The sequence below is a fragment of the Seriola aureovittata genome, chromosome 7 (genome assembly GCF_021018895.1).
Source record: "Seriola aureovittata isolate HTS-2021-v1 ecotype China chromosome 7, ASM2101889v1, whole genome shotgun sequence".
In the NCBI taxonomy this organism is placed as follows: domain Eukaryota; kingdom Metazoa; phylum Chordata; class Actinopteri; order Carangiformes; family Carangidae; genus Seriola; species Seriola aureovittata.
In genome coordinates this window covers 22,602,168-22,626,094 of record NC_079370.1, presented here as the reverse complement: position 1 = coordinate 22,626,094, position 23,927 = coordinate 22,602,168, and the positions used below count along the sequence as shown (strand labels likewise).

At 40.1% G+C, this 23,927-nt stretch overlaps 1 protein-coding gene across 1 annotated transcript; it reads right to left on the bottom strand.

Annotated features, from left to right (window-relative positions):
- Positions 1–3,030: 3,030 nt before the first annotated feature.
- trhra (thyrotropin-releasing hormone receptor a) lies at positions 3,031–13,500 on the bottom strand. The gene is made up of 2 exons (XM_056379736.1): positions 12,355–13,500; positions 3,031–6,251 (listed from the first exon to the last, which is right to left on the bottom strand). Exons 1-2 carry the CDS (start codon positions 13,159–13,161, stop codon positions 5,811–5,813), a joined length of 1,248 nt encoding a protein of 415 aa, XP_056235711.1. The 5' UTR covers positions 13,162–13,500; the 3' UTR covers positions 3,031–5,810.
- Between the last annotated feature and the right edge of the window lie 10,427 nt (positions 13,501–23,927).

Sequence of the window (23,927 nt, the reverse complement as noted above, 5' to 3'; positions counted from 1 at the left end):
ATGATGAAAGGTGAGATGATGAACAGGCAACATGTTCAGAAACCTGATCAATCCCACTTTGGCTTTTGCCTTTGTTTTTACACCTGGATACAGGGGCTCAATAGCTCATCCTGAAGTAATGATTACTGTATGTGCTGGTGCAAGATGTGGTCAAGTCAAGCGTGAATGCTTTTTCTGCAGAGTCACTCTTGCAGAGCATGTTAGTCTCAGCAACTATATTAAAACAACAATTTCAAGGCAAAATTTCCTAATTAATGGACTTGGATTGTGTTGATAAATGCCCCTGGGGTGTGAGAGGATTAAACATTAGCAGATTGAGTTTGAGGAAAATGTCAGATGTGCCATCTCAGTTCTCCTCATGTATATGCACATCGTGATTTGACCTGGTTGACATAGATTAAATAAGTTTATGATGGGGGAAAAACAAGCTTGAAAATTGTTAAATTTATTGTACGTTTCAAGATGAAAGCATCATTTTGTTGACTGTGTTGCTCCCTAAATCACGCAAATGGTAAAACCATAGTTCTGCAGAATGAAAATGGATTCAACTTGTACAACATCTTCTCAATCCAAGACTAATCACACAGAGAATGGCTGAATAAATCGACAAGCATGCAAATGATCTGTAGAGAAGGAATAAAAACCATGATTCACTGTCGGAGCCAATGGCTTGAGTTCTGTATGAGAGGAAAATGTTCATCATCACAGCAGTGTTCTTTGCTGATGCAAATTTGTTGGCATTCTGCTAGCGAAGCATCATTTCCCTTCTTGTTCCCCATCGTCAGAATGAGCATAAAAATGTACAGCACTGCGAATGAAATAGGGCTGAGAGGCAGAGCCAGGCAAAGAAATAAGGTTCATAGAGCCAGGGCCATTTCATTGGTGCAGCTGCCCACTGCTGAGGCTTTTATTCTGATTTTCTATCCACCCGACCACTCAAGCCCTGCTCAGTGGCTCATTTTCACACATTTAGATCTCTAACTCTTTGCCAAATCAGTCTCAGCTTCTTTTTTTTGTATCACTGGCTTTCATCTCTAATAACTTGATCGATTTGTCCAAATCTAGTGAGTGAACATGATTTAATAGTTTAAGAAAACTGTAATTATTACATCAATATGACTTTATCCCATTTTGTGAAGTATTGTATCAGAGCCTGCATTTCAACAATCTTGACTTGGACACACAATGAAGAGTGTCCATGTTTCACATCATGTTTCTACTAACTGGAAAGTCTTGCTCACCTGTTTCTCTAATGGATCAATGACTTTTTTTATTCAATTGTTCAATGTTTTTTTTGTTTTTTTTTGCAGAGAGCAATACAAACCACATCTGTAGATCTTTGACTTAAAGGTCAAGAGAATAAGCGATTGAGTATGATATTGAGGGCAAATACTTTTCTGAATGAAAGCACCAATAACAGCACCATAAGTTACATAACCTTTGAACTTCAATATGTCAACAGAAATGTGAATGGGAAATGTAGCCTGTACTCTGAGCTTTTGGTATAAAGGTTGCCGTCTGTGATTTTCTCTGACAGTTGGTTGAAACAGGGTGAGTGGGTGAGCAGCACACATATGTGATTTAGCTGCTATAATGTTCCTACTCAAAGGCCACAAGTTCAATGAAATTAAAATAAATCTGTGGCATCATTAAATTTACAGTTGTGCATGGAGGAGTTCTCTGGGTCAACATCATGGAATACACTGTAGAAACTAGATGAGAGAAACAATGCTAAGAGTGTGCAGCCATGCTAACAGCTCTACGAGGCTGTACTTAGGCACAGCAGTGCTTTGAGCTCAGTGCTACACTCAGCATGGCAACATGCTCTCAGTGACAACTCTAACATGCTTTTCTTTAACAGGTATAACAACATTTTAGCTAAGTGTTTTAGTATGCTAGTATGCAATTAGCCTTAAACACAAGGTTTAACTGAGGCTGAGAGAGATGTCTTTAGGTATTTGTATTGGAAAAACTAAAATTTGGAAAACAAGAAGATTACTAAAGTTATTACAGTTAAAATTCAGCATGAGGTGAACAAGGACTTTGAGGAAAAAAAATTATTTTATGATGATTGAAATAAATCTAATGTCATAGAAGATGACACAGTACACAAGATACAACAAGTAACTGTTGAACCTGATTCTCGTTGGGCTCATATTGTGTCTCAGGATGAATTTTAGTGTCGCCACATGGTTCTGACGACATTTGAATATTTCCATTAACTTCGCTGGTGTATTGGAAAACTAATCTTATTGCCATTTCATGTGGACGAGTGCACATATGAACTGAAAAGCCAAGTCAAGTCATTCACATGTATCTTGTGTTATATTTGTGACTGTGGGCATTTAGATGCATATATACTGTAATGTGTGATTGCAAAAGAAATCCCACTTTTCTATCAGCAGTGCATGTGGAGAAAACTACGAGAGGTATTAGTGTATATACAGGTTGCAGCCTGAAAATACAAAGTGTGGCATTAAATTAAAGGCTGGAGTTCACGCAGCTGATGAACTGTTACAGCAGTTTCAATTAATGCCTGCATGTTCCAAGGACACTCCCAGCACATTAAGCTCATTGCAGCTCCAGAACACTGCACTGGTAATTACTATAATATATAGACACAAGTGTTAGGATTATCACTTAACTAAATTGTGGGAGGTTTGATGAGTCAGATATTTGGAGTGACATTACCTACAGCAGCACAAATTGCACAGGGGTGTCATATTGTTTGTGTTGAGTACAGTTGGCCTCAATAGCTTCAGTATGATAGATTTCTGTTGAAGTGAGGCACCACATGCTGAGTAACTTCAAAACAAAGCCATCAACCCCTCTGATTGATGTCCTCAGTGCGGACGTTGCTCAAACAGAAGCTGTCTGTGGCTTATTCATGGCAGCCTATCGGATGAGATGGTTTCTTCAATGGCTGCTGGTTAGTAGATCAGTAGTGGCTGAAGTGTTGAGGGTTGGGAACAAAAGCACTCACAGTATGAAACATTAAGATGTAGCAATAATGAACCAGGCACAAGGTGCTACAATTATTGTGTTTATTATAGACAAAGAACAATACAAAATACAAAACAATCCATCAAACAACAAGAGCAGAATAACGCTACATGGAGACAGAAATGTGCATAAAGCGCCACCTCAGCTGGAAATACATCAGGTATCAGGTTTTGTCATCTCTGTGTTCACATCACAAAAGCTTGTGCTCATGCTGGAGACAGCATGCCATGCAGAACAGAGAACATCTCCATCACTACTGCATGGTAGTTTCCCAAAAAATGAAATACGTTTCAACTGAGACCAAAGGTAGAAATGAATAAAAGTGCACAAATTAGAGGTACTTTATGCTACAAAACTATATTAACTAACACCTATGTTTTCTCAGCTGTTCCACTTAGCTTCCACTGAATGGTGTGAAATGATAGAAAACACACTGATGGAACAGGGGATCAAATAAGCCATTATTTTAAAAATGCACTTGCTGGCACACATTTGAAAACACAATATTGAATTAATTTCACATTACACTGCACAATCAATTTCAGCCAAGTTTACAATATAGACAAAAAAAAGCCTGCTGTTCAGTATGGTACAGGTTCCTTTCATTGAGTTTGCTCAGTATTCATTCCCTCTGAGTGCTCTTCAATTTACACATATACGTAGCTCAAAGAAACAGCAGGAAATTCTTTTAATAGCAGGGTGAGCTATATACATACTGAATTGCACCAGCTTGTGTATGGCACTTTGTCGTGATCTATTTACACATTCCGTCATTGCTCTGTGGGTTTTGCTGAGCAGATAAATCACAGAAAAGTGCTGCACTCTGCAATCCCAGCCAATATCAGTGAATTACTGCCACGACAGTTATTTGACCCCTCGACGAACAGCCCCTCTGTCTGCACATCAGGGTTACACATGTCACCCTCATTATTATACACTGGCCACTGACCTTCACAGGCTCCTCACAGAGAGTCCACAGTGGCCCATCTTCACAGTGACCAAAGCAACATAAGGCTTTGGTGTGTCTGTCACTGTTAAGACTTAAGTCCCTGCAGAAATCATTAGTGTTCAGATGATTTTTTTTTTTTTTTAAATAACACAGGAGGTTGAGTGTCTGTAATATCTGCCCCTTTCTTTGCTCGGACCTTTTTAAAAAAGGTCATGTTACGCCGTGTCTGTGCTTTCTCTGTGGTAGCGAGATTAAAATGTCACGATGTTGCGCATTTGGATTCATTTGGATTCATTTGGATTACATGGCTTCTGGCTGGGAGGTATATGAACAAAGAGGGAATACGTTTGCTACAAGTAATCTGAAAGAACCTGGGTAAAGCTGAGTTGGTATTATGATATTCTAGGGATGGGCAATGTAAACAATATAAACAGATCACCGTAAAAAAAATTTCTTGATTAGTTAGTCAGAGACAGCATCCCAACACAGAAACAAAGCTCTTTCCAACTGGTCATAGCCAGTGTGGGGTCAGTTACTTGAAAAACATTTAGTCATTTACTCAATACAAATCACTCAGGTAAAAGGTGACCAAGTTACTTTACTGATTACTCAACAGAAAAAGTAATTACACACACACACACACACACACACATACACACACGTTACATCTTATATATGGAACATGTGTAGGAGAAGAACACGGAAAAAAGACGGTAAAAATAAATAAAGGAAATAAGACAGTGTGGTTTAACAAACAGCCAGCCTACAGTCTGTAGGTATTTACTCACTATCATCATCTAGGTTAACAATGACTGCATGAAGACCCGTCCTCACAATGAAGCTGCATGGTTCAATCACTCCTGCACAACTGTAAACAAAACCTGCTTATTTCTGAGCGTAGCTTTACCCAGTGGGTGCCATTAGCAAAACAGCTAATATGTTGCCATTTACAAAAAAAATAAAAAATAATGTAAATTAGATGACTTGAGAGTTTCTTTTTTCTAAACGTGTCCCCAGATCTCCAGCCCCCAACCGAGCTAGCACGTACCGGATCAGTCCACCTAACGCACAGTGAACAAACTCATGTCAGCCTTCTATCAAACTCCAAAATCCACCTGCAAACTGTCAAAGTAACAGAGCCCTAATGGGATTAGTAACTAATGTAACATGTTAAAATGTCTTACTGCCCAAAACTAGTCTTTTAGAAACAGATAGCATCCTTCCCAAATTAGGTAACAAGGTTGGTTGAATTAACTGAATATGCCTTTGTGTATTTAGCACCATATGTGCTTAGGCTGTGATATTTCTTGTTCTGCACTCTAATGGGGAATTTTAATCTTAAACTCAGCAGGATGTGGTGAAGTAGTAATTTCATTTATGCTAAATATTGACGTCACCCAGCCCTAAATTATCCACTTCTGATTTGACAGGGTCTGGTTCTGTTTAGACTTGAGAGGAAGAAATGATGGGGAGGTGGTCTGTTTTAACCAAACCAGTCATAAAACTGTAGGATGAACTTGATGACAAACTGCTTTTCCTGTAACAAGTTAATGTTTATAGAAAGGTGTCTCTGCATTTTATCATAAGGGTTCGATGCATCACATCCGGCTCTTTACATTGAGCAGGATTCTTTTCCTCCCTCTTCAGTGCTGTGCATATCGTAGAGAGCTCATGATAACTGCTTTCACCTATATGGCAGAAATGTGCTTGTCAGACAAAAGAAACATTTCTGAGAGAAAAAATCTTAGAGAAATTAAACTGGAGGTGTCAGTGTACTTAAATAAAACTTGTCCAATGGGTGACTGAATCAATACTGCAGCTCTCAGACTCTCTGATAGCGGAGTGCGTTTGTTTTTAGTCAGGCTTTGACATCACTTCCAGGCAGGGAAGGCTCCTCATACGGCATCCTCTTTGTGTTGGGCAGGATGCTGGAAGGTAGGTATTGATCTGTTGGTGTGTTTAGCTCGTCCATTTCTGTAGTGAAGTGGTCGGGACTTTCCCCATTGGACGTCTCTTTGATGACACTATAGGTGAGCGCCACGCTGTAAGAAGCTGGTTTCTCCATGCGCTGAGGGCCACAGTGACACAGCTTCTTAAAGGCAGCACGGAATTTCTGGGACATGGCATTGTAGATGACCGGGTTAATGGCACTGTTTAGATAGATGCAGAGACGGCAGAAGAGCAGGAACCAGGTGTCCAGGTAGGCCTTCTCCAAGAAGGAGTTGACCACCACTAAGGTCCTGTAGGGCATCCACAGTAAGGCGAAGAGGATCACCACCACAGCAAGCATCTTGGTCACCTAATAAAATCAAATCACAGAAAACTGGTTGATTCCCTGAATTTGAGGTTTCTCATGCACAATGAATATACATGAGCCACAGCACAAGGCACATATGGTCTTAAGACTCTCACAGCAGATATTGCATACTGCCAGTAAGTCATGACAGTAAGCCAGCAAGCACTAGTGCTGACCGATGAATCGTATTTTCATCATCATTGAGATATGAACATGACGTGCAATACACACATCGCAAAAGACTGACTGAAACACGAGGAAGGAGAACATTTTTTTTTTATTTTCACAAGCCATGCAGTCACACAGGGTTTTCAAGGAGCAGCCCTGAGCCTCATGAACCGGAAAAAAAACTCTACCGTGCTTTGGTGTCATGCTGCAGCCTCTCGCACACAGCTGACAGCACAGAGGAGTGAACTTTTTACCAGAGCTGACAACAACTACGGTCGTAACTCTGTGAGTGTCATCACAACCTTTGCGAGTAAAAAAGCTATGAGCGTCCTTCATCGCACCACCTGTTCAACAAGATTTACACATGCAGAAAGGCTACATTTTCAGCTTCTCTCGTCCACCACGGTTTGTGTTACACTAAATGGAATTAAGCCTTCATTACTCTTATTTGCCTGTGGTTTTACTACTGTGACATATGACAAAATGTCTTCCATAAAAATGAAAAAATCCCATCCTTAAAGTTATAATCACAGAAAGTGATGCATATACGTAATCCAGCACTGCTGTTTGTAATTGTTATCTTATTGATATCAATCTCACTGTTAACCAAACACAACACTTCCTGCTCCTGCTTTACAATAAAAGCATTCAACTGGTGTAACAAGGGGAAGGTTTTATTGTGATGCAATCACAGATAACAGAGGGTACTTGCCACATATGTTACTGTGACATTACGAGTACGATCACTTATCAAAAATGAATCCATACAAAACAAGACAGTCATTCACTCTCATTTCTTCACAGTGTTTAAAATACTGAAGGGAGTAGCAGCTGTTAGATGAAGAGTTGCAGTCAACAGGCTCCACACATCTAATTTTACAGCAATGAAACCACTTTCAATGTGCTCTATTCTGTTGTGTGGAAACTACAATACGGGCACCATATGCAGCCTGAAATCAGATCACAGTTGCTCATGACATGATGGAAAAGGGCCAATTGGAGACTGATTTCTGAGTTTCTTTCGTTGCAATTTTGACTGATACACCAGTTACTCTTATTGTATTGCTGACAGCTGATCAACAAGAATTCTGGGACCTGTAGTACTAAACAGAACTTGTTACCTACAGTACCAATGTGTGTCACTAAATCAGTAAGAACTGAAATCTTAAGAATTATAAGTAAGATCAGTGATAGGTGCACAAGGAATCATCATGTCCACCAATAAATTATATTTTCACTTGCCTTGACTCATTAAATCATTTGTTTTTTTGGCAGGCCCTGCGCCATAATAGCACAGCAGTGATATGAGAAGGATAATGGGCCCAGGTTGTGGTGTATATTGCAAAGAGAGGGGGTCCCAGTATTGATGCTTGGGGCACTCCTGTGAGGAGATGGGATAAGGACATTCATCTTTGCGCTGACTGACTGACTGATGAAGTAACACCATTGGTCAGCTGAATACAACGTGTTAAGGTACACACTAGCCCATTGGTTGGTTGGCTGACTGTTGGGAGTTTCCCCACTGGTCATTGCTCTTTCAAATTGATTTCGAGGGAACAAGCGGTGTTGCCAACTTAGCACCTTTGTCCCTGTTTATTCCACTTTTCAGACCCCTTTAGTGACTTTTTATCAAATAAGCACCTAGTGACAAATCTAGGGACTTTTTGGACAAACCTTAGCTACTTTCTGTAGAAGCGAGTTCCCAGTATGAGCACAAGGGCAGGCTTTCCCTCCACAGGTACACCTCCCTATGCTGACCGCATGGCAGCTGATGTGAATAGTCTTCTAACTTTCTCACCGTCTTTACCACGTGTACAGTGATTTTGTCAGACGACTTTGCAGTTATAGAATCAGGATTTTACCAGCAGAGCAGCAGCTTGGAAACAATGGCTTTGAACTGACTAGTAGTTTACATGTAGTCTAAAGTCGTTGTATTTCAGTCACTACTTTATTCTTGTTCTATTGTCTGAGAACAGAAACAGAAAAACATCTAAGTGAGAACAGCTTTATTGGGAACTCAGCTGTATGAAAATACTGTGAGCACAGAGAGTAGGAGAGAAATAAACAGAATGCAAATATACCAGGTTTTGACCTAGTCTTGTTTAACCAAATTACTGTGTCTTGTCTGTGAACACAGCTGCATTCCCACCTGAGCACTTGACTCACTTGAGTCAACTCGAGTATGTTTAATCAGATTAACATGGTGCAGCCACACTGCTGCTCAAATATTGATGCTGTGACTGAAGAGGAAACCCCTCCTGCACTGAATATTCATTTAGGTGCTCTTCTTTAAAGAAAAAGTTCAGTATGTCTGATTGCTCTAAAGTTATTCAGGAAAAATGCTGCAGTCTAATAGTTGGGGGGGGGACTTGATTTCAGAGTTTTTATTTTTCCGTTCATTCTATTTACAAGCACCTGCTGAAGCCTTTTCATGTGAAGGCTTCATCTGAGGCTCAGTAAATTCTGCTTTTAAAGGACACGTCACACAATCAGCAATCAGCAGGAAAACAGTTCCACCTGTATCCACACAGAGAGATGCATTCGAGATCACAAGTTCTCACATTAGACATTATAAGCCCACCAGACCTAAAAAGAAATGTAGTAACGCAAAACTGCAAATACACCATAAATTAACCTTTAGACATGTTTCTGAAAAAATATTTAAAGAAGGTTCTACTTACTACAAACTTATAATGTCAAAAATGCTGTCTGTTCTCTGGTATCTGTCCATGTTTGTAGACTATTTCTTCAAAGACTGAGCCACCATCTTTTTGAAAGATGTAACCACACCTTAAAACAACCCATATTGTCATTTAAGTGTGGGAACTAGTACAATCTTTCAATGAGCCTGAAAATAAAAATCTGCAATTTCAGTCATCTCAAAGACTTTTAGCGTCTCCTCAGTGGCTAGAGATACTATCACAGACCAATCATTAATTTTGATTCTAACAATGTCTTTCATGAATATATTGTCTTGCTCTTGCTTCAAAATCTATCTCAGAGAAAGTAAACAAAAATTGAAGTGACAAAAGTTTGAACATAAAACTGCAATTAGAACTAAAACACACAATAGCCTTTGGCAAAACTTTATGTAAAAGCAGACCATGAGTCGTCCTCATTAGTTTGTTGAACTGGTTATTTGCATGACACAGTATCAAGAGAAATGTTCTTGCTGGACAAACCTGGTACAGAAATCATTTACACGACAGTACCACAGTCTAATATTCATATAAAACTCTGGATTTAGAGGTTGTTTCATCACATTTATTATCTGAGCTTAGAACTCTTGAACGCATCCTGCTTATCTTCTTGTCTTTACAGGTGTAACTGTTTTCCTGATGAAGAGAACTCTTTTAAAAAGAGAACTCACTCATCCTCTGATGAAGCCTCTAACACATCAGCAGCTTTGTCACACTGCATGTTGTGAATAAAATGACCACAAAAATGACTGCTGGAGTGCTGGCTTATTTTTCAGTCTATTTTGGGGAAAACAAACATAAGAGGTTAAAAAGAGATTTATTGTGGAGACACAAGGGACACTACAACGCAGCAGGCTCAGCCTTTCTGGTCCTTTTTCCCTCCAAAGGATCTGAATGTGAAGAAAGAGGCAAATGTCTAATGCTGGTCAGTCCAGTCTATACTCTAATAAACAGTCAAGGCTGATCAGGGTAAAGGTTTTCATTTTGCTCTATAATTTTGATTTGTTGTTTCATGTAACTGGCCCATACCTGACTACTCATACCCAATACAGAATTTCACTAAGGAACAGAATAAATCTACAAAATATGAATAATACAACAGATATTTATGTGTGAAATTGGGATTAAGAGTGTGATTTAAATGTGTTTCAAAAGTGATCTTCATTATCACTTTGCAACTTCTGCAACTTAAACAGACAACTGCTGATGTTTTGTGAGGAGCTGGTCTTTGGGAAAACTTTGTGATGCAACTTTAAAACCACCCCACTGTCGATCTCATAAGCCATTCATTGTTTATTCGGATTGCTGTTGATTAACTTCAAGTGAGGAAGACTGGTCACAACTGTATGCACAACCTAACAAAGCCTGGATTTGTTTGTATAATTAGCAGGTGATAATCCTGCTGTGAAACTTACTACGTAATTATATCTTATCTATATTTATGTAGCGTCGTCTTGGCTGCAGTGAGGTGAGTCTAATAGGATTGGATAGGGGCACTGCCAGTGTCATTGGTGAGCGAAATACTCAATCCTCATTATTTCTTGACCTTTTGGTTTAATTCAGTAAGGTACGTGTTGGATGGTATGGATTGTTCCTTTTGTCTAAAATGAGCGATTAATGCAGACCACCAGAAAAACATGTTATTGTGTTGTTGAGGGTGTGAGTTAGTCAAAGATAAAAACTCAAGCCATACTGATGGAGAAAAAAGCCAAAAGCCTATTTGAGTTGGGGTTAACTGATTAGACCATCCAATAGAGCATGGAGCTCCCTCAGGGTACCACACCCCCTGTCATTCCAAGAGAAGGCTTCTCCCCGTGATCTGATAAACAAACGTCTACCTCTGCATGTACTGCATGTGTGTCTTTTAACAAAATAAGACATTTTTTTTGTTTACAAAAGGAAGATGCTGTCAGAGAAGGATGAAACACAGTCTTATATACGACATTTTGAATTTACAATATGTGTGATATGAGTGTTTTTATTTCAAATGGACTTTTTCTGTCTTTCTGCAGCTTGCACATAAATGCAAACAAGGTTAAAAAAAAAGAAAAAAGTTTGATTTCAAAAAGGTCCTGTTGTCTTTATCACTTTGGTTAGTTTGACTCTTATTTACAGGGATCTGAACTCTAAATTTATGCGTCAGAGTTTTGAAAAAGTGGAAAGTGATTTTGAGGTTCATTAGACTTGATATATGAAAGTAACTGAGCTGGCAGCACTTTGATGTTCTGTGCTCAGCTGTTTGGACATTTTCTTATTATTTTTTTAAATGCATAAAGAAAGTGCATATTTTCATTAATTAGAGCTACACATGCCAACAGCTGACCTTTGGAGAGCCCAAACAGAACAGCTCAGGAAGCACATAAATAGTTTAATCACCACACCACCACCACCATACTTCATCACTTTTATTCATTTTAGGAGAACAGTTTATAATCCTGATGTTGGACTGATGACATGTTTCAGAAGTCCACTACACATTACTTGTGTTTGGGCTCTCATAGACCTCAGCTTGGTTAAATGAAATGGAATTGAGTTTTTTTTTTTTTTTAATACACTCTGGAGTTGTGCTTTATACACAACACAACCCCTCCAAAATAAGGGCTCTATTTGCTTTCTATTATCTTTTCATAAGACGTCTAACAGGAAGCTCGACATCTCAGAGGCTTAAATGACCCTATACACTATTGTATGTAGGATTTGTACATTTCTTGGTGAATGACAGTTAAAAAAAATAATTATGCATTTGTTCTTATCCACACAACATAAATATGTCCTTGTCTTGCATTGCTTTATGTTTATTTCTGTATTTTGTCAAGAGTGTGCAAACTGAGGGCCTGAAGAAAAGTAACAGAGTATTTAAATGGGAAACAAATGTTTTTACAGCTCTTAGATTGTGGTTTGTGAGACAGCAAACAATGAGGAGGTGGAGGTCAACCATACACAGGGTTTGATTTTGCAAAATCAATATTTTTTTTTAAATGGCCCTAGTTTGTAAGGTCAGTTTGAACAGGATTTAAGACCATTGCATTATTCCACTGTTTAAAATAAAAACCTAATTAATAAATAAATGAAGACATTGTCTCAGAGAAGCAGGGGAGCTGGATGACATCACTCCCTTGTTTCTGATGGGAGGAAATTATGGATTTACACCTGACCTGTGGTGCAGCTGGATCCATAGACCCCCTTCTCACACACACTGATAACACACTGATAATGTTCGTGAACAAACAGTGGCCCACCTGTCTGCGGGAGGCAGCCGTGGCGCTGCTGGAGGAGCTGGCGCTGATCATCCTCCCACCCTGACTCGTCTCCTTCTTCCACTTCTTGGTGCTGTCCTTGGGATCTGACGGCAGCGGGTTCAGGAAAAGTATCCTGGCGATCAGTCCGTACAGGACTGTGGCCAGCATGAGAGGCAGCACGTAAAACACCGCGAAATCTGTGAAGTAAATGGGCAGGTAGTGACTCCTGGACACTTTGTATGCGCAGCTGAGCAGCACCACGTTGTCGTACACCAACTTTTTAGTGTCTGACAGAAAGAGCCACATGACGCAGTAGACAGAAGTGAGCGCCCACACCAGCATGATGATTTTCTTTGCCCTGGATAAAGTGCACAGAAATTGCGCTTTGATGGGGTGGCAGATGGCGATGTAGCGCTCCACGGTGAAGGCGGTGATGGAGCACGAGGACGCGTTTATCCCCAGGTACTGGAAATAGGTGATGCCCAGGCAGCCCGCGTAACCGTACACCCACTGACCGTGCAGGGCGTCGGTGATGTTGGGCAGCCCGGCGGCCGTCAGGACCATCAGGTCAGCCGCAGCCAGGCTCACCAGGTAACAGTTAGTGGGAGTCCGCATATGTTTGGTGGTCAGGACCACTAGGATGACCATCACATTCCCCACGATCCCCACCCCGCATATGAGGGACACCAAAAACACACTGACCACTTTATACTCAACAGTGTAGTCAGTCCAAACACCCAGGGTCTCATTGTCCTGCACCGACGTGTCATTCCCCACAGTCATATTATCTATGGTGATGTTTTCCATAGCAGAGAGAGGCTGTGGCTCTGTGCGCTTTAATGAAAATTACACCTGGCATTCAAAAAAAAAAATCACTAAAAAATCATGACAATAAACTGAAGGGCCCTGGCGTCCAAACTCCAGAGTCCGTCTATAAATGCTCCAAAAACTTAAATTAATCCAGATATAATCCAAAATGTCCTTTCTGCTGCATGAAATCCAATTTCTGATATTGCAAAATCATCAAATGTAACTCCAATACATTTTCCATAAAAGCAAAATAAAGTGAATGGAGCCTCGGTTGTCAGAGGAAGTTTGCAGAGAGAGGATGTGTTACAGCAGCTCCGCGCTCTGCTCTTGCCTCACTGCTCAGCCTCTGCCTGTCTGCTCCTCACAGCCTCATGCACAGCTCACAGTGAAGTCACACGGTGACACACTGGAGTCACAAACTTTTTTTTCTCATTTCCAAGATGTTTTAAGGGATTTTGATTCAGGCGCAAAATTAAGGTATACATATCTATAGATATATATAACATACTCCTATTTAATCTATCTAATTGTATCTACAAGCAGTTTCTAAGCACTTAATAAATGTTTCATAACACACCTATATATATATGTATATGTACACACACACACACACACACACACACACACACACACACACACACACGGTGCAATAAATGTGTGTTTTATATATATATATGTGTGTGTGTGTGTGTGTGTGTGTGTGTGTGTGTGTGTATGAAGCACTTAAAATGTCTTTTCTATCTGCTTCCATCAATTATCTAGTGTGTTGTAAACCATTGTTGATTTACATACTGCTCATCAATGCTGGGTGTGGGTTAAAATAAAGGGAAACTTCTCATCAACTGCCATTTATGTTGCATTGTTTTCTCCTATAAGGAAAACTAGCAGTGAAGTAACAATCCATCCCATTATTTGCACCTGAATCATTTGATATCCTTGAAATGTTGCATAACGTTGGAAGACCATTAAAACATTTGACTCTACCCTGGGTGAATTTGACTTTAATAATCAGACAGAATGACGATGGACTCCTGAGTGTTGCGCTGCTTTGTGACAAAATTTCCAACAATGAATGATGGAGGAATAACTGAAACCACTGGGATGTAGTTTTTACTGACAGTTTATGTTGATAAGAGCAAATAATAAGTCAAATAACACATTCATTATTGCAACACACATGCTGTATGCACACACTGTAAGTACAAACACAAATATTAAATGTATCTGTAGTGACAGATAAAAGTGCCCTAAAGAGATAGCTCAGCTGCCAAGTACTACAAGTTAGTTATATAGGAGATAAAAAAAAAAAGTAATCCCATAAAGCACAATAAGACCGTTCTAAACTTCTTGTTGAGTCCTACAAGCACAATGGTAAACCATGATAGGACTATTACAGTGATGGAAGGAGATAGCGATGTCATAAAGAAGGACACAGTTACTTTAATATTTTTTATTGCATTATTGTTATGGTGTGTCGTCTCATGTGGCGGCTCCAGAATGCTCACAGCATGACTGCAGCCTATTTGCACTGTTTCCTTCTGTTGCACTTTTTCAGCTCATTTGTGCCTGCTATTTACTACAGTAGCACACTATTTAAACTGGCTGATTTCCACGTGAACACTATGTTCAGTACCAGGAAATCTGAATCTTTGGCTCTTCCTCAAAACACGTTGCCTCAGTGTTTCTGTCTCTTCACCTCACACTCTCTCTCTCTCTCTCTTTCTCTGTTGTCTACCTGCATCCACTTGACTTCTCACGCCTCATTGACAGGGAGAGGAAATAAAGGTTCACACTGCTCGGTTAGATTACAGCATCGCAGTGTAGAAACAAGGGGCTTAGGTCTCAGGTGGTACCACAACACCCATGGGCGGTGTTGTAGCAATTCTCCTCCCCGAAGGTAAATACCTGTAACATTAGATCGAGGCTCTGAGGGAGACAAGTGTCTGAAGCTGCCTCTCAGTGTGAAAAAAAGTCCTCTACTGTCTGCAGTCATCTCCATCTGCAGGATATCCACTGTGGAATGACAAACTGAGACATACATGTTGATGATTTAACATGAACGTGATTAGCATTCTCCCTCCCCCTGGCGCTTTAGGTCCTGGAGCCAAAAAGATAAACAAACTGTCTGAGGTTTCAGGCAGTCGCTCAACACTAGTCCAGATTAGTGGAATTGTTATTCCTGGGGAAGCTGCATGGGCTCAAGTGAAAAAGGCAGACGATGAAAATTACTCAGATTTGAGCTCAGTAGGCGATGCAGCTGTTTATATTACTGTCTATACAACCTTCCCAGGAGGCTGGTTTAGCAACGGCAGCTCAGCAGTCTGCATGGAAATAGCCTTGAAGGAAGCATGCCTCAGACTCTAGGTTACCTTTTGGACGTTATCAGACAGATGGATAAGTGTTTTTACGATGTCAGCGGATTATTGTGGTTATAAGTGCTCCTAAGTCTCCTGATCTCCAGCAGGTTAATTCCCTTTGGTTAGACCCACGATTCCTCCAAAGATTTCATGTCAGTGTGCACATAACTTATCATGTAGTATTAATTCATTATCACCTCTGTATCGATCCCCTCCGTGTCTATTAGGCCATATCAGAGGAGGGCTGAATGAAGAGTTTGGCTCTGGTGAGAGACTGTGACACATCATCACTCCTCAAAGCCCCGGGGGGTCAAAAGGTAAAATAACACAATTCACAGGTGACTGAGAGATTTTATAATCACTATCTGTAGAATACGTTCACTCGAGGTGTTGGAGACAGCCGGCCTGCCAAAGTAATTCTAAGAGAATATTGATCCTGTTAATGGGAATGGTTATATGTGCTATGACATTCCATGGAGATTATTAAAGGCTGTGCATGTGTTTGTCTGTGAACCAGGTGTACTGGATGTTGCTTCTGATATTCTCACCGGCTTAATGAACATAACTGCTAGACCACTGAAATTATTTTTGGGCATTTTTGTGCCTTTATTTGAGAGGACACGGGTCATTCCAGGGACTCGCTGCTCAGGGCATCTGCACCCACACGATATGTGCCCTAACGACTCGGCTGCTCGGCCCAAGACCATTGATTTACAACCAGATAAACCAACTTAATTTATTTGTCCCGCTGCAATGAAAAATGTAACTGCCAGTTGACATTAGTTCTTTCCTTACTTAAAGCAACAGTCTGACTTGATTTTGGGAAATATGCTCATTTGCTTTCCGCAAAGAGTTAGATATCTTTAGCTATGCTAAGGCCATGGCCAGCAACTGGTGAGCTTAGCTTTGCAGAAAGACTGGAAACTGGGGGAAACAGCTAGCCAGACTCCATTCAGAACCTCTGAAGCTCACTAATTAACACATCATATCTATCATTATATATAATATTATTATTATTGATAAGCAGCATGTTTAGTTTAATAGTATCCATCCCACTGAATTGAAAACCTTGATGCCAGGAGACCTGAGTGCCAGTGGCGGAAGTATTCAGATTTTTATTGAAGGAAAAGTAGCAACAAACACAGTAAAAATGCTCCCATATAAGTACAGTAACTGAAAACCAGTGAAATAGTTTAACATAACTTACAGAGAGTTAAATGGGAAGATGAATAGCAGACAGACTAATGAGTATTTTATACTGAAATTGTTTAACAATATCAACAGCAACACAACAAAACAATTCCCTGCCAATAAACAGTCGGGCACATAACCCTGCTGTAAAACATTAAACTATTAAAAAGTAAATAAGTATTATAACAGAATATACCACAAATGACAAGTGAAGTACTCATTATCTGGCTGAATGCCCATTACCGTTCATTCCCTAATGTATTTGCTTGAGGTGGAGTAAATCTCATGATATGACAGTATATAACAGTATATGTTTTATGAGCTGATCACATGAAAATCTGCATTTCAATACAGCTTTCATAAATATCTATTGGAGAAAAAGAACAATATTTCCCTCTGAAAGTAGTGGCGCAAAATGATAAAGAAGCATTTAAAGTAAATGCCCCATAATAAAGTATAAATAATTCAAAATTGTATTTAAGTACAGGTCTAGTTCATGTGCTCTCCACTCATGATCAGTGCCTTGATCCTGATTTTGATACTGCCTCCCTTCCCTTCCACATTCATAGTGGGTCTTCACTGCCACCTCATGGTTAAATGCTCCTACTGACACATTAAACAGGAGGGGGCAGCTAAGTCTCTGTAAATATTTAGACCACGGCACATTTTTACAACGATGCCATTTGTCTGTATGGTTCAGAGGTCTATGAAACATTTAGATTTAAGTGTGAGCTTTACTTTGAAGCATTTTGTGTAGATATATAAGTATAGGCCATACTGGAATGAGGCCAAGAAAATGCTTTAGCCTGCGAAATATTACTGAGCTTTGAAAAGCAAAAGTGTCTTGGATTTAATACCCACTTAGGTTTTGTGCTGTTGAATTCTTTAACCTTTAAGTCCAGGTTTGGAAAAGGTTTTCTTTTTCTTTGCCTCTAAATTCATTTATATTTATGAAATGCATTCCCTCAGACTTTCTTGGGGATGATATTTCATCTCCTGAGAGTTTCTTCTATTGCTGAACAATCATTGGAGGACAACAAACACACCATGATGGAGAGCCAGCTGTCTAAAGCTGTAAAGAGAATACTGCTTGTCTGTTTCTACCAGACAGACTGAAGTAATGGGAGAGCCTACAAATGTCTGAATATCTTAGCATTGCACATTTTTACAAATTCTCAGCAGTGACTTCTGTGTTAATATAATGCATTATTCATCCACTGCAGCTTTTAAGGGAGAGGTCCTCTTGTCCCTAAATGAAAATTCAAGGTAAACACTCCACCAGAAACTCAGAAGCAAACATTTTATCATTACCAGTAGTGCCAGCAGATTACTCAGTGGCTTGGCTCACTATGTTCACCAAATATAAATGGCATCTTTGGCCTGAACTCAAGACTTTTACTTTTGCCTAATGAATGAAACTCATCCCATCCTGTCTGAAATGTTTGCCTTGTTCATACTAAACAGCTGCTCTGACTTCACTCATCACACACAAGGATACCAAGAGCTAAACTGAATCTGACTGTATATTTGTCAAAAGAAATGGGACCCAGCAGCTAAAACAAAATGTTTGTTGTTGTATAATTAGGGCGCCATTATAACTGGGCACATCAGAATGGCTGTAAGAGATAATCACTGCTCCAGATGGAGATAGAGAAGCAGAAGACAGGACAGACAATCATCATCAAGAGCTAGTGAGGCCATTATAATGCAAAAGCAGCTGTGGCATGTGGGATAAGATCACATTAATTATGACAAAAAGGCGTCAAAGAGAAGAGGGGTCGATGAAATGGTGGAATTAATTATCCGAGTCGGTTTGCTTAATCACCAAAAGGCTTTTTCTTTTTTGTGAAGTCTTATCTTCGAATGAAGCATAAATCTTTGCCTACTTGCGAAAGGCACCAGGAAAGCTATTATTATCCTTCCATTATCCCACAGTGTCTGTGTTGAGGCCAGCCACATCGCTTCAATTAGGAAAGTCACTGTAAATTAACTTGAAGGTCCAAGTGCTAAATATTTCATGAGTGTCTGCCACCATCACACATACACTCTCTCAAAAGGAAGAAAATAAATAAATAAATGAAGGCCAGACTGAACCTCCGCCTGCCTCTTTCTTAATTCCCATGTCACCCTGCTGTCTGCCTGCACTTCTCTTTCTGGAAGGCGTTTTAAAAGCTACTGGAGGGTTTGCGTGCCAGACTCCCCCCACAAAGCTACGGGACTGTGTACACCTGCTTATTAATAATCTACAGCACCTTTCTGCCGTGGCACACTAACCTCTCAGAGACCTCAGGATACTTTCTGGTTGCTGGTGGTTAAGACATGTACTGTGCTGATGGTTGACTTTGACCTACATCATGTACATGTTTTTTTTGTTTTTTTTTTGGATTGGGTCACACTAGCTGTTCTTAAATGTTGCACCATTACAACTTAAGAAATGTCTTAGCAAAACTAGTGTAACTGGCTAAAACAAGTTTATGGCAGCCATATACATATTGAACTTAACTGCAAATCTTTTGTAAATATAAGTGTATGTCCTTTATTTATGCACACATGGAGAAATGTGTTTCAGTGTTATTTGTCTCTCAGTTTAGAATAAATTGGAAATACCTGATTATATTAATCCAGCTAATTTATCTACATCATTCAGCGAAACAGTATTGTCATTAATGTTTTTAATTAGAGGTATGTTGTGAAATGTAATTTTAAATCTTTCCAGAGTAAACTAACCACCATCTGGAGGGTTTGCATGCCAAACTCCCCAAACAAACTCAGGGGTGCGTCCCTTGTTTTTCTAGCCCAGAGTTAGATCAGTGGTTCTCAAATGCCCGGGGCACACTGGTGTGCCATGGGATTTTGAGACAAACGTACATTATTATCATTATTGCAATACACAACTATACAAAAAGTTATGACTTATTTTTTTTTTATTTACTATATCAGTTCTATGTATGTACCCATTTCCCGAAACAGAGGTAAATTCTATACCCTGAAAAACATTCAAAAACCTTCGAGAACCCCAGTTTTTGCTGTTGGCGCAAATGTCAGATGAAGGGCCCTGACAGACAGCCACTGTGAAGGAAGGGAACAGCTTAAAACAACTAGACACCAGTGCAGAAAACAAGCCAACACCAAAATGTCAATAGCCATCATCACAAAAGTTAGCTGTCTTATGGCTTCAGTTGGACCAGGGATGTTAACAACTCCCAGCACAAAGTGCATCATCTGTCGGGAGAAGTAATGCTAACATGGTGCCAAGCAAACTGAAAAGGCACTTGGAAACCACACATCCCTTCCACGCCGAGAGAAACTAGGCCTACTTCAAGAGAGCACGGGATCTGAGGCAGGGAGACCATTTGTTGGATTGTGTGAAAGTGTTTGATAAGGCAATGGAGGGAAGTTATATGCTAGCGGAGTTTATTGCAAAGCAGAACACACCACACACAATAGCGGAGACACTCATCCTCCCCGCTTCCAAAAAAAATGTGTCACGCTGGGTACAGATGCTGCAAAGTTTAATCATAAGATATTTCTCAAATTTCATTTCAGCATTTTAAATAAAAATACCCATTTACAGATGGATATGAGTGATAGGAAAAGAGGTGTGCCTTGAGATTTTGGCTTACCCTCTGCTGTGTCTTGGGCAGAAAAAGGTTGAAAACCACTGGTTTAGATTATGCCCACTTCCGCGTAACGAAAGCCTTGACAGATCTAGCGAAACCCTAACCAATACAGAAGTGGGCGTGTCTTAATCTAAACTGGGTTGGGGGAAAAAAATACAACCGCCTATAATCTGTCACGATCTTCTTCATTTCTCCCAGGCCACGCGTTCGTCCCTTCAGTCTTGCTATTATTCATCCACCCACCAGATATCCTACGATTTTCCTCACTGTTTCTGTTCACCTGGCTGCCCCACCCGTTCACACACCTGTTCCCACTTATCATCAGAGCTGCAGCCACCCGAGCTCTACTCACCTGCACCTCGTTCACTAATCAGCCTCGCACTCTTTATACCAGGTCTCTTTATTTTTTCCTCGCCAAAACATTGTGTTTGTGTTGCTCTGTGCATCATGGCTGGTGCCTTGTTTTGTTTATTTTGTTTTGTTTTGGGGTTTTTTTTGTTGATGTTTTTTTTGCCTGTCATACCTGAGTTTTGACCTTTTTGATCAGAGACATCTGGTAGTTTGTATAAATAACAGTAGCCATGAACTCGAAATTGCGGAGAAAGAACGGGAACAATGCCTCTTTGATTCCAGTTTCAATACAATATGTAAGCTAAAAGCCTAAAAAACACTTCATTTTGATTGATACTCATTGTTCGCTCATTAAATTGCTGCAGGAAATGTACATGTTGCTGTATGTGCAAATGTGTCATAAAGTTCTAATTAGCTGCCTAACAGCAAACAATACGAAGGCATTCGGGGCTTGATTCTTGTGCTGACCACGTATAATTACACTTACTGTGACTAAGCCTGTGACTGCTATTTAACCATGATTTAGATTTATGTGTCAAGTTTTTGCCGTGAAGCAAGGTGACAGACATTTCATCATCTGTGTTTGGGGAATAAGTGAAGAGAATCATAAGTAGGTTTGGGGAATATGCTTGTGCAACAGCTCAAATAGGAAGGGACAGTGTGTAACAGGGTTTAGGGAACGGGATTGTGGGACATATTTTGTGGTTGTGGAACAGGTGTTTGTTTTTTTTTTACTTGTGGGTGACCTTTTTACACACCCAGATAAATAGAAGGAAAATCTTGTCACTTCATTTGATCCACTGTCATTCAGCAGCAGACAAACATAAAGCAGAATATAAAATGCTGTCTTTAACTGTTGCATTTGACACATACTACTGTGCATTTATATGGTTGTCAGGCAGGAGTTGAGATATCTGGTGTTGCTGGTGGTCGAGGCTCCTGCGATGGTCCAGGTACGAGGCTGGTACATTCTCTGGTTGTTATTTCCGCTGCTGCCTGAGCACAGCTACCATTAAAGAAACCCATTTCTTTAAATCTATGACCCACTAGTGTAGCCAAAGTCAGGGCAGTCATCTTCTCTATTATAGAAAATGAATCATTTAAATTGGTTTCAACATTAGTGGCCAGTTTGACACCAATTTCATGTCTGACCACTGCACACTGTCAGGCTGCATGAGGTTTTAACATATTCACAAGACGAATGAGCTCTTTTTTACTTCTAATAACTCGACAGTGATCTGGTGTAATGGCTGGAGCACTTAAAGGCGCTGGTGCATCTTCTTTGTGTTCATATTCACCCCCAAACTAACTTTGGAAAACGAAAAACCTTTGTAGAAGATGTAAGCATGCCAAATCAAATACAAGTTTGAAGTAAAACCCCCCAAAAATCGATCTACTCAGCAGGACCCTATTTCCCAAAAATGTAGTTGCTAACTAAAGATGGGAGCTCATAAGATTTTAATGATATCAATGCCATCACTGATTCTGCTTATCTGATTCTTGGGTCTGATTCTTTATTGATTCCCTCAATAATTCCTGACCAATTTTCTCTGAAGACAAAGTAGGCATACGCAGGTTTTTGTCTCACTCACTCCTTCAAGCTTTATTATTCATTTTAAGCTGAATCAGGCACATTGTATTTTATTTTTACTATGGCTTGGCTGAATACATCATGGTTATTATTTATTGAGATGTGCATCCATATTGCCAAGAATGCCCAGCTGATCAACATTTTACATTCAATACTTAACTAATTGTCAATGTCAACCCCATCTTGCAGTGCAAAGTTGTAAGTAACCCTAGACTGAAAGACTAGCTAATCATTGTATTTAAAAAAAAAAAAATTATGTATGGACTAAACCAAGAGTTTCATTTGGTGTATGTGCGTGTACACGCGCTGACGCACAATGCAGTTGCATCACCTGAGCTGCAGTTTATAAACACCATTGCCTGTTGGCATTAAGCAAACATAGTAGTTATATTTCACGCTAGGCACAATGTCACAGAACAGTCCTGGAAGGGAGCTGAAGAAGACGAGGACAGAGAGGCGTTGCCCAGATAGGTTAGAGAGACAGAGAGATGCACCGCAAGCTAGCACTCACCGTTAGCCTAATGCTATTTGCTGACATCAAACCTGGAGAGGAAAGAACAAGTTTATCTGATTGTCACTTGACAACAGATTTTTGGCCTCCGTTGAGTTTATTAGACAAGAGGTTATAATACTGAGCAGTGCCACGTCTTGTTGAGATTCACCCAGAGTGTAATCTCACCCAGGCCGGGGAGTCGAGGTACACAATTGAGGAGACAGGAGTTGAATCAAGTAGAAGTATTTATTTGCGCAATCTGCAGAGAGCGGAGATCGTACAGTACACATAACAGTGGTACCAGGAACAGCTGAGAACGATCTAGCCTGAGGTTGTTAGTGTCTTACCTTAAGTCAAGGAGTATAGCTCCTCCTTACAAGTAAGGCATGTCTTAGTTTGATTGATTCAAACGGCAGCTGACGTGTGTTGCTAGGCGGCTTCGTGTCACATGTGTCAGGGGTGTAGGCTAATATTATACGTCAACAAAAGTAAGTTAATCAAAGTAACAACAATGTTTCTTGTAATTTAAGCAAAGTAACAACAGTGTTTCTTGTTATGCATGAGAAAGCACATTTCTTAAAGGTCACACAGTTAATCACATTCCCCCGTTCTTTCTGGTACACACTGTACTTCTGAGATATGTGAGAGATACATTCACCAATCCCCCTTTTGATCTCTGCACAGAGATCACTAATATTGAGTGTGCATCAAAAAGCATAATCTCAAGACAACGAATTTTAGCACATATAAGAAAACCCTGAGTGTAAGCATCAAACTTCACATTCCCTTAATCACAAGGATACAGTAAAACGTAGACCCCTTGATAGGGCCGTTCAGGAAACCCTGTGATTTGGGTAACACAGACTGTCTACGGGGGTAGAATGTGGAAAACTCAAAATTCACCTGGAATCTATAAAGAGTTTAGCCCTCTACCCGAGATAAAGAAAATGAATTCTTCATGGATGCGAACACAATGTAAGGCAATGGGCACACTGCGCTTCTCGTTTCTATAAAGCATGTGATAGTAAAAACATAATTATCTCAGTGTAAGACACTTATTAGGACATGACACTAAACCCTGAACATGGAGTGATCAGTCTCATCCTCATCTACGTCAGAGGTGTCCTCAGTCACCGGTATGAGAGGCATCATTTGGTGGA

Coding starts and splice junctions, on each gene's coding strand:
- trhra (XM_056379736.1), bottom strand. CDS start 13,161: ATGGAAAACATCACCATAGATAATATGACTGTGGGGAATGACACGTCG. Junction 6,252..12,354: donor CGGCTGCCTCCCGCAGACAG/GTGGGCCACTGT, acceptor TGATTTTATTAG/GTGACCAAGATGCTTGCTGT.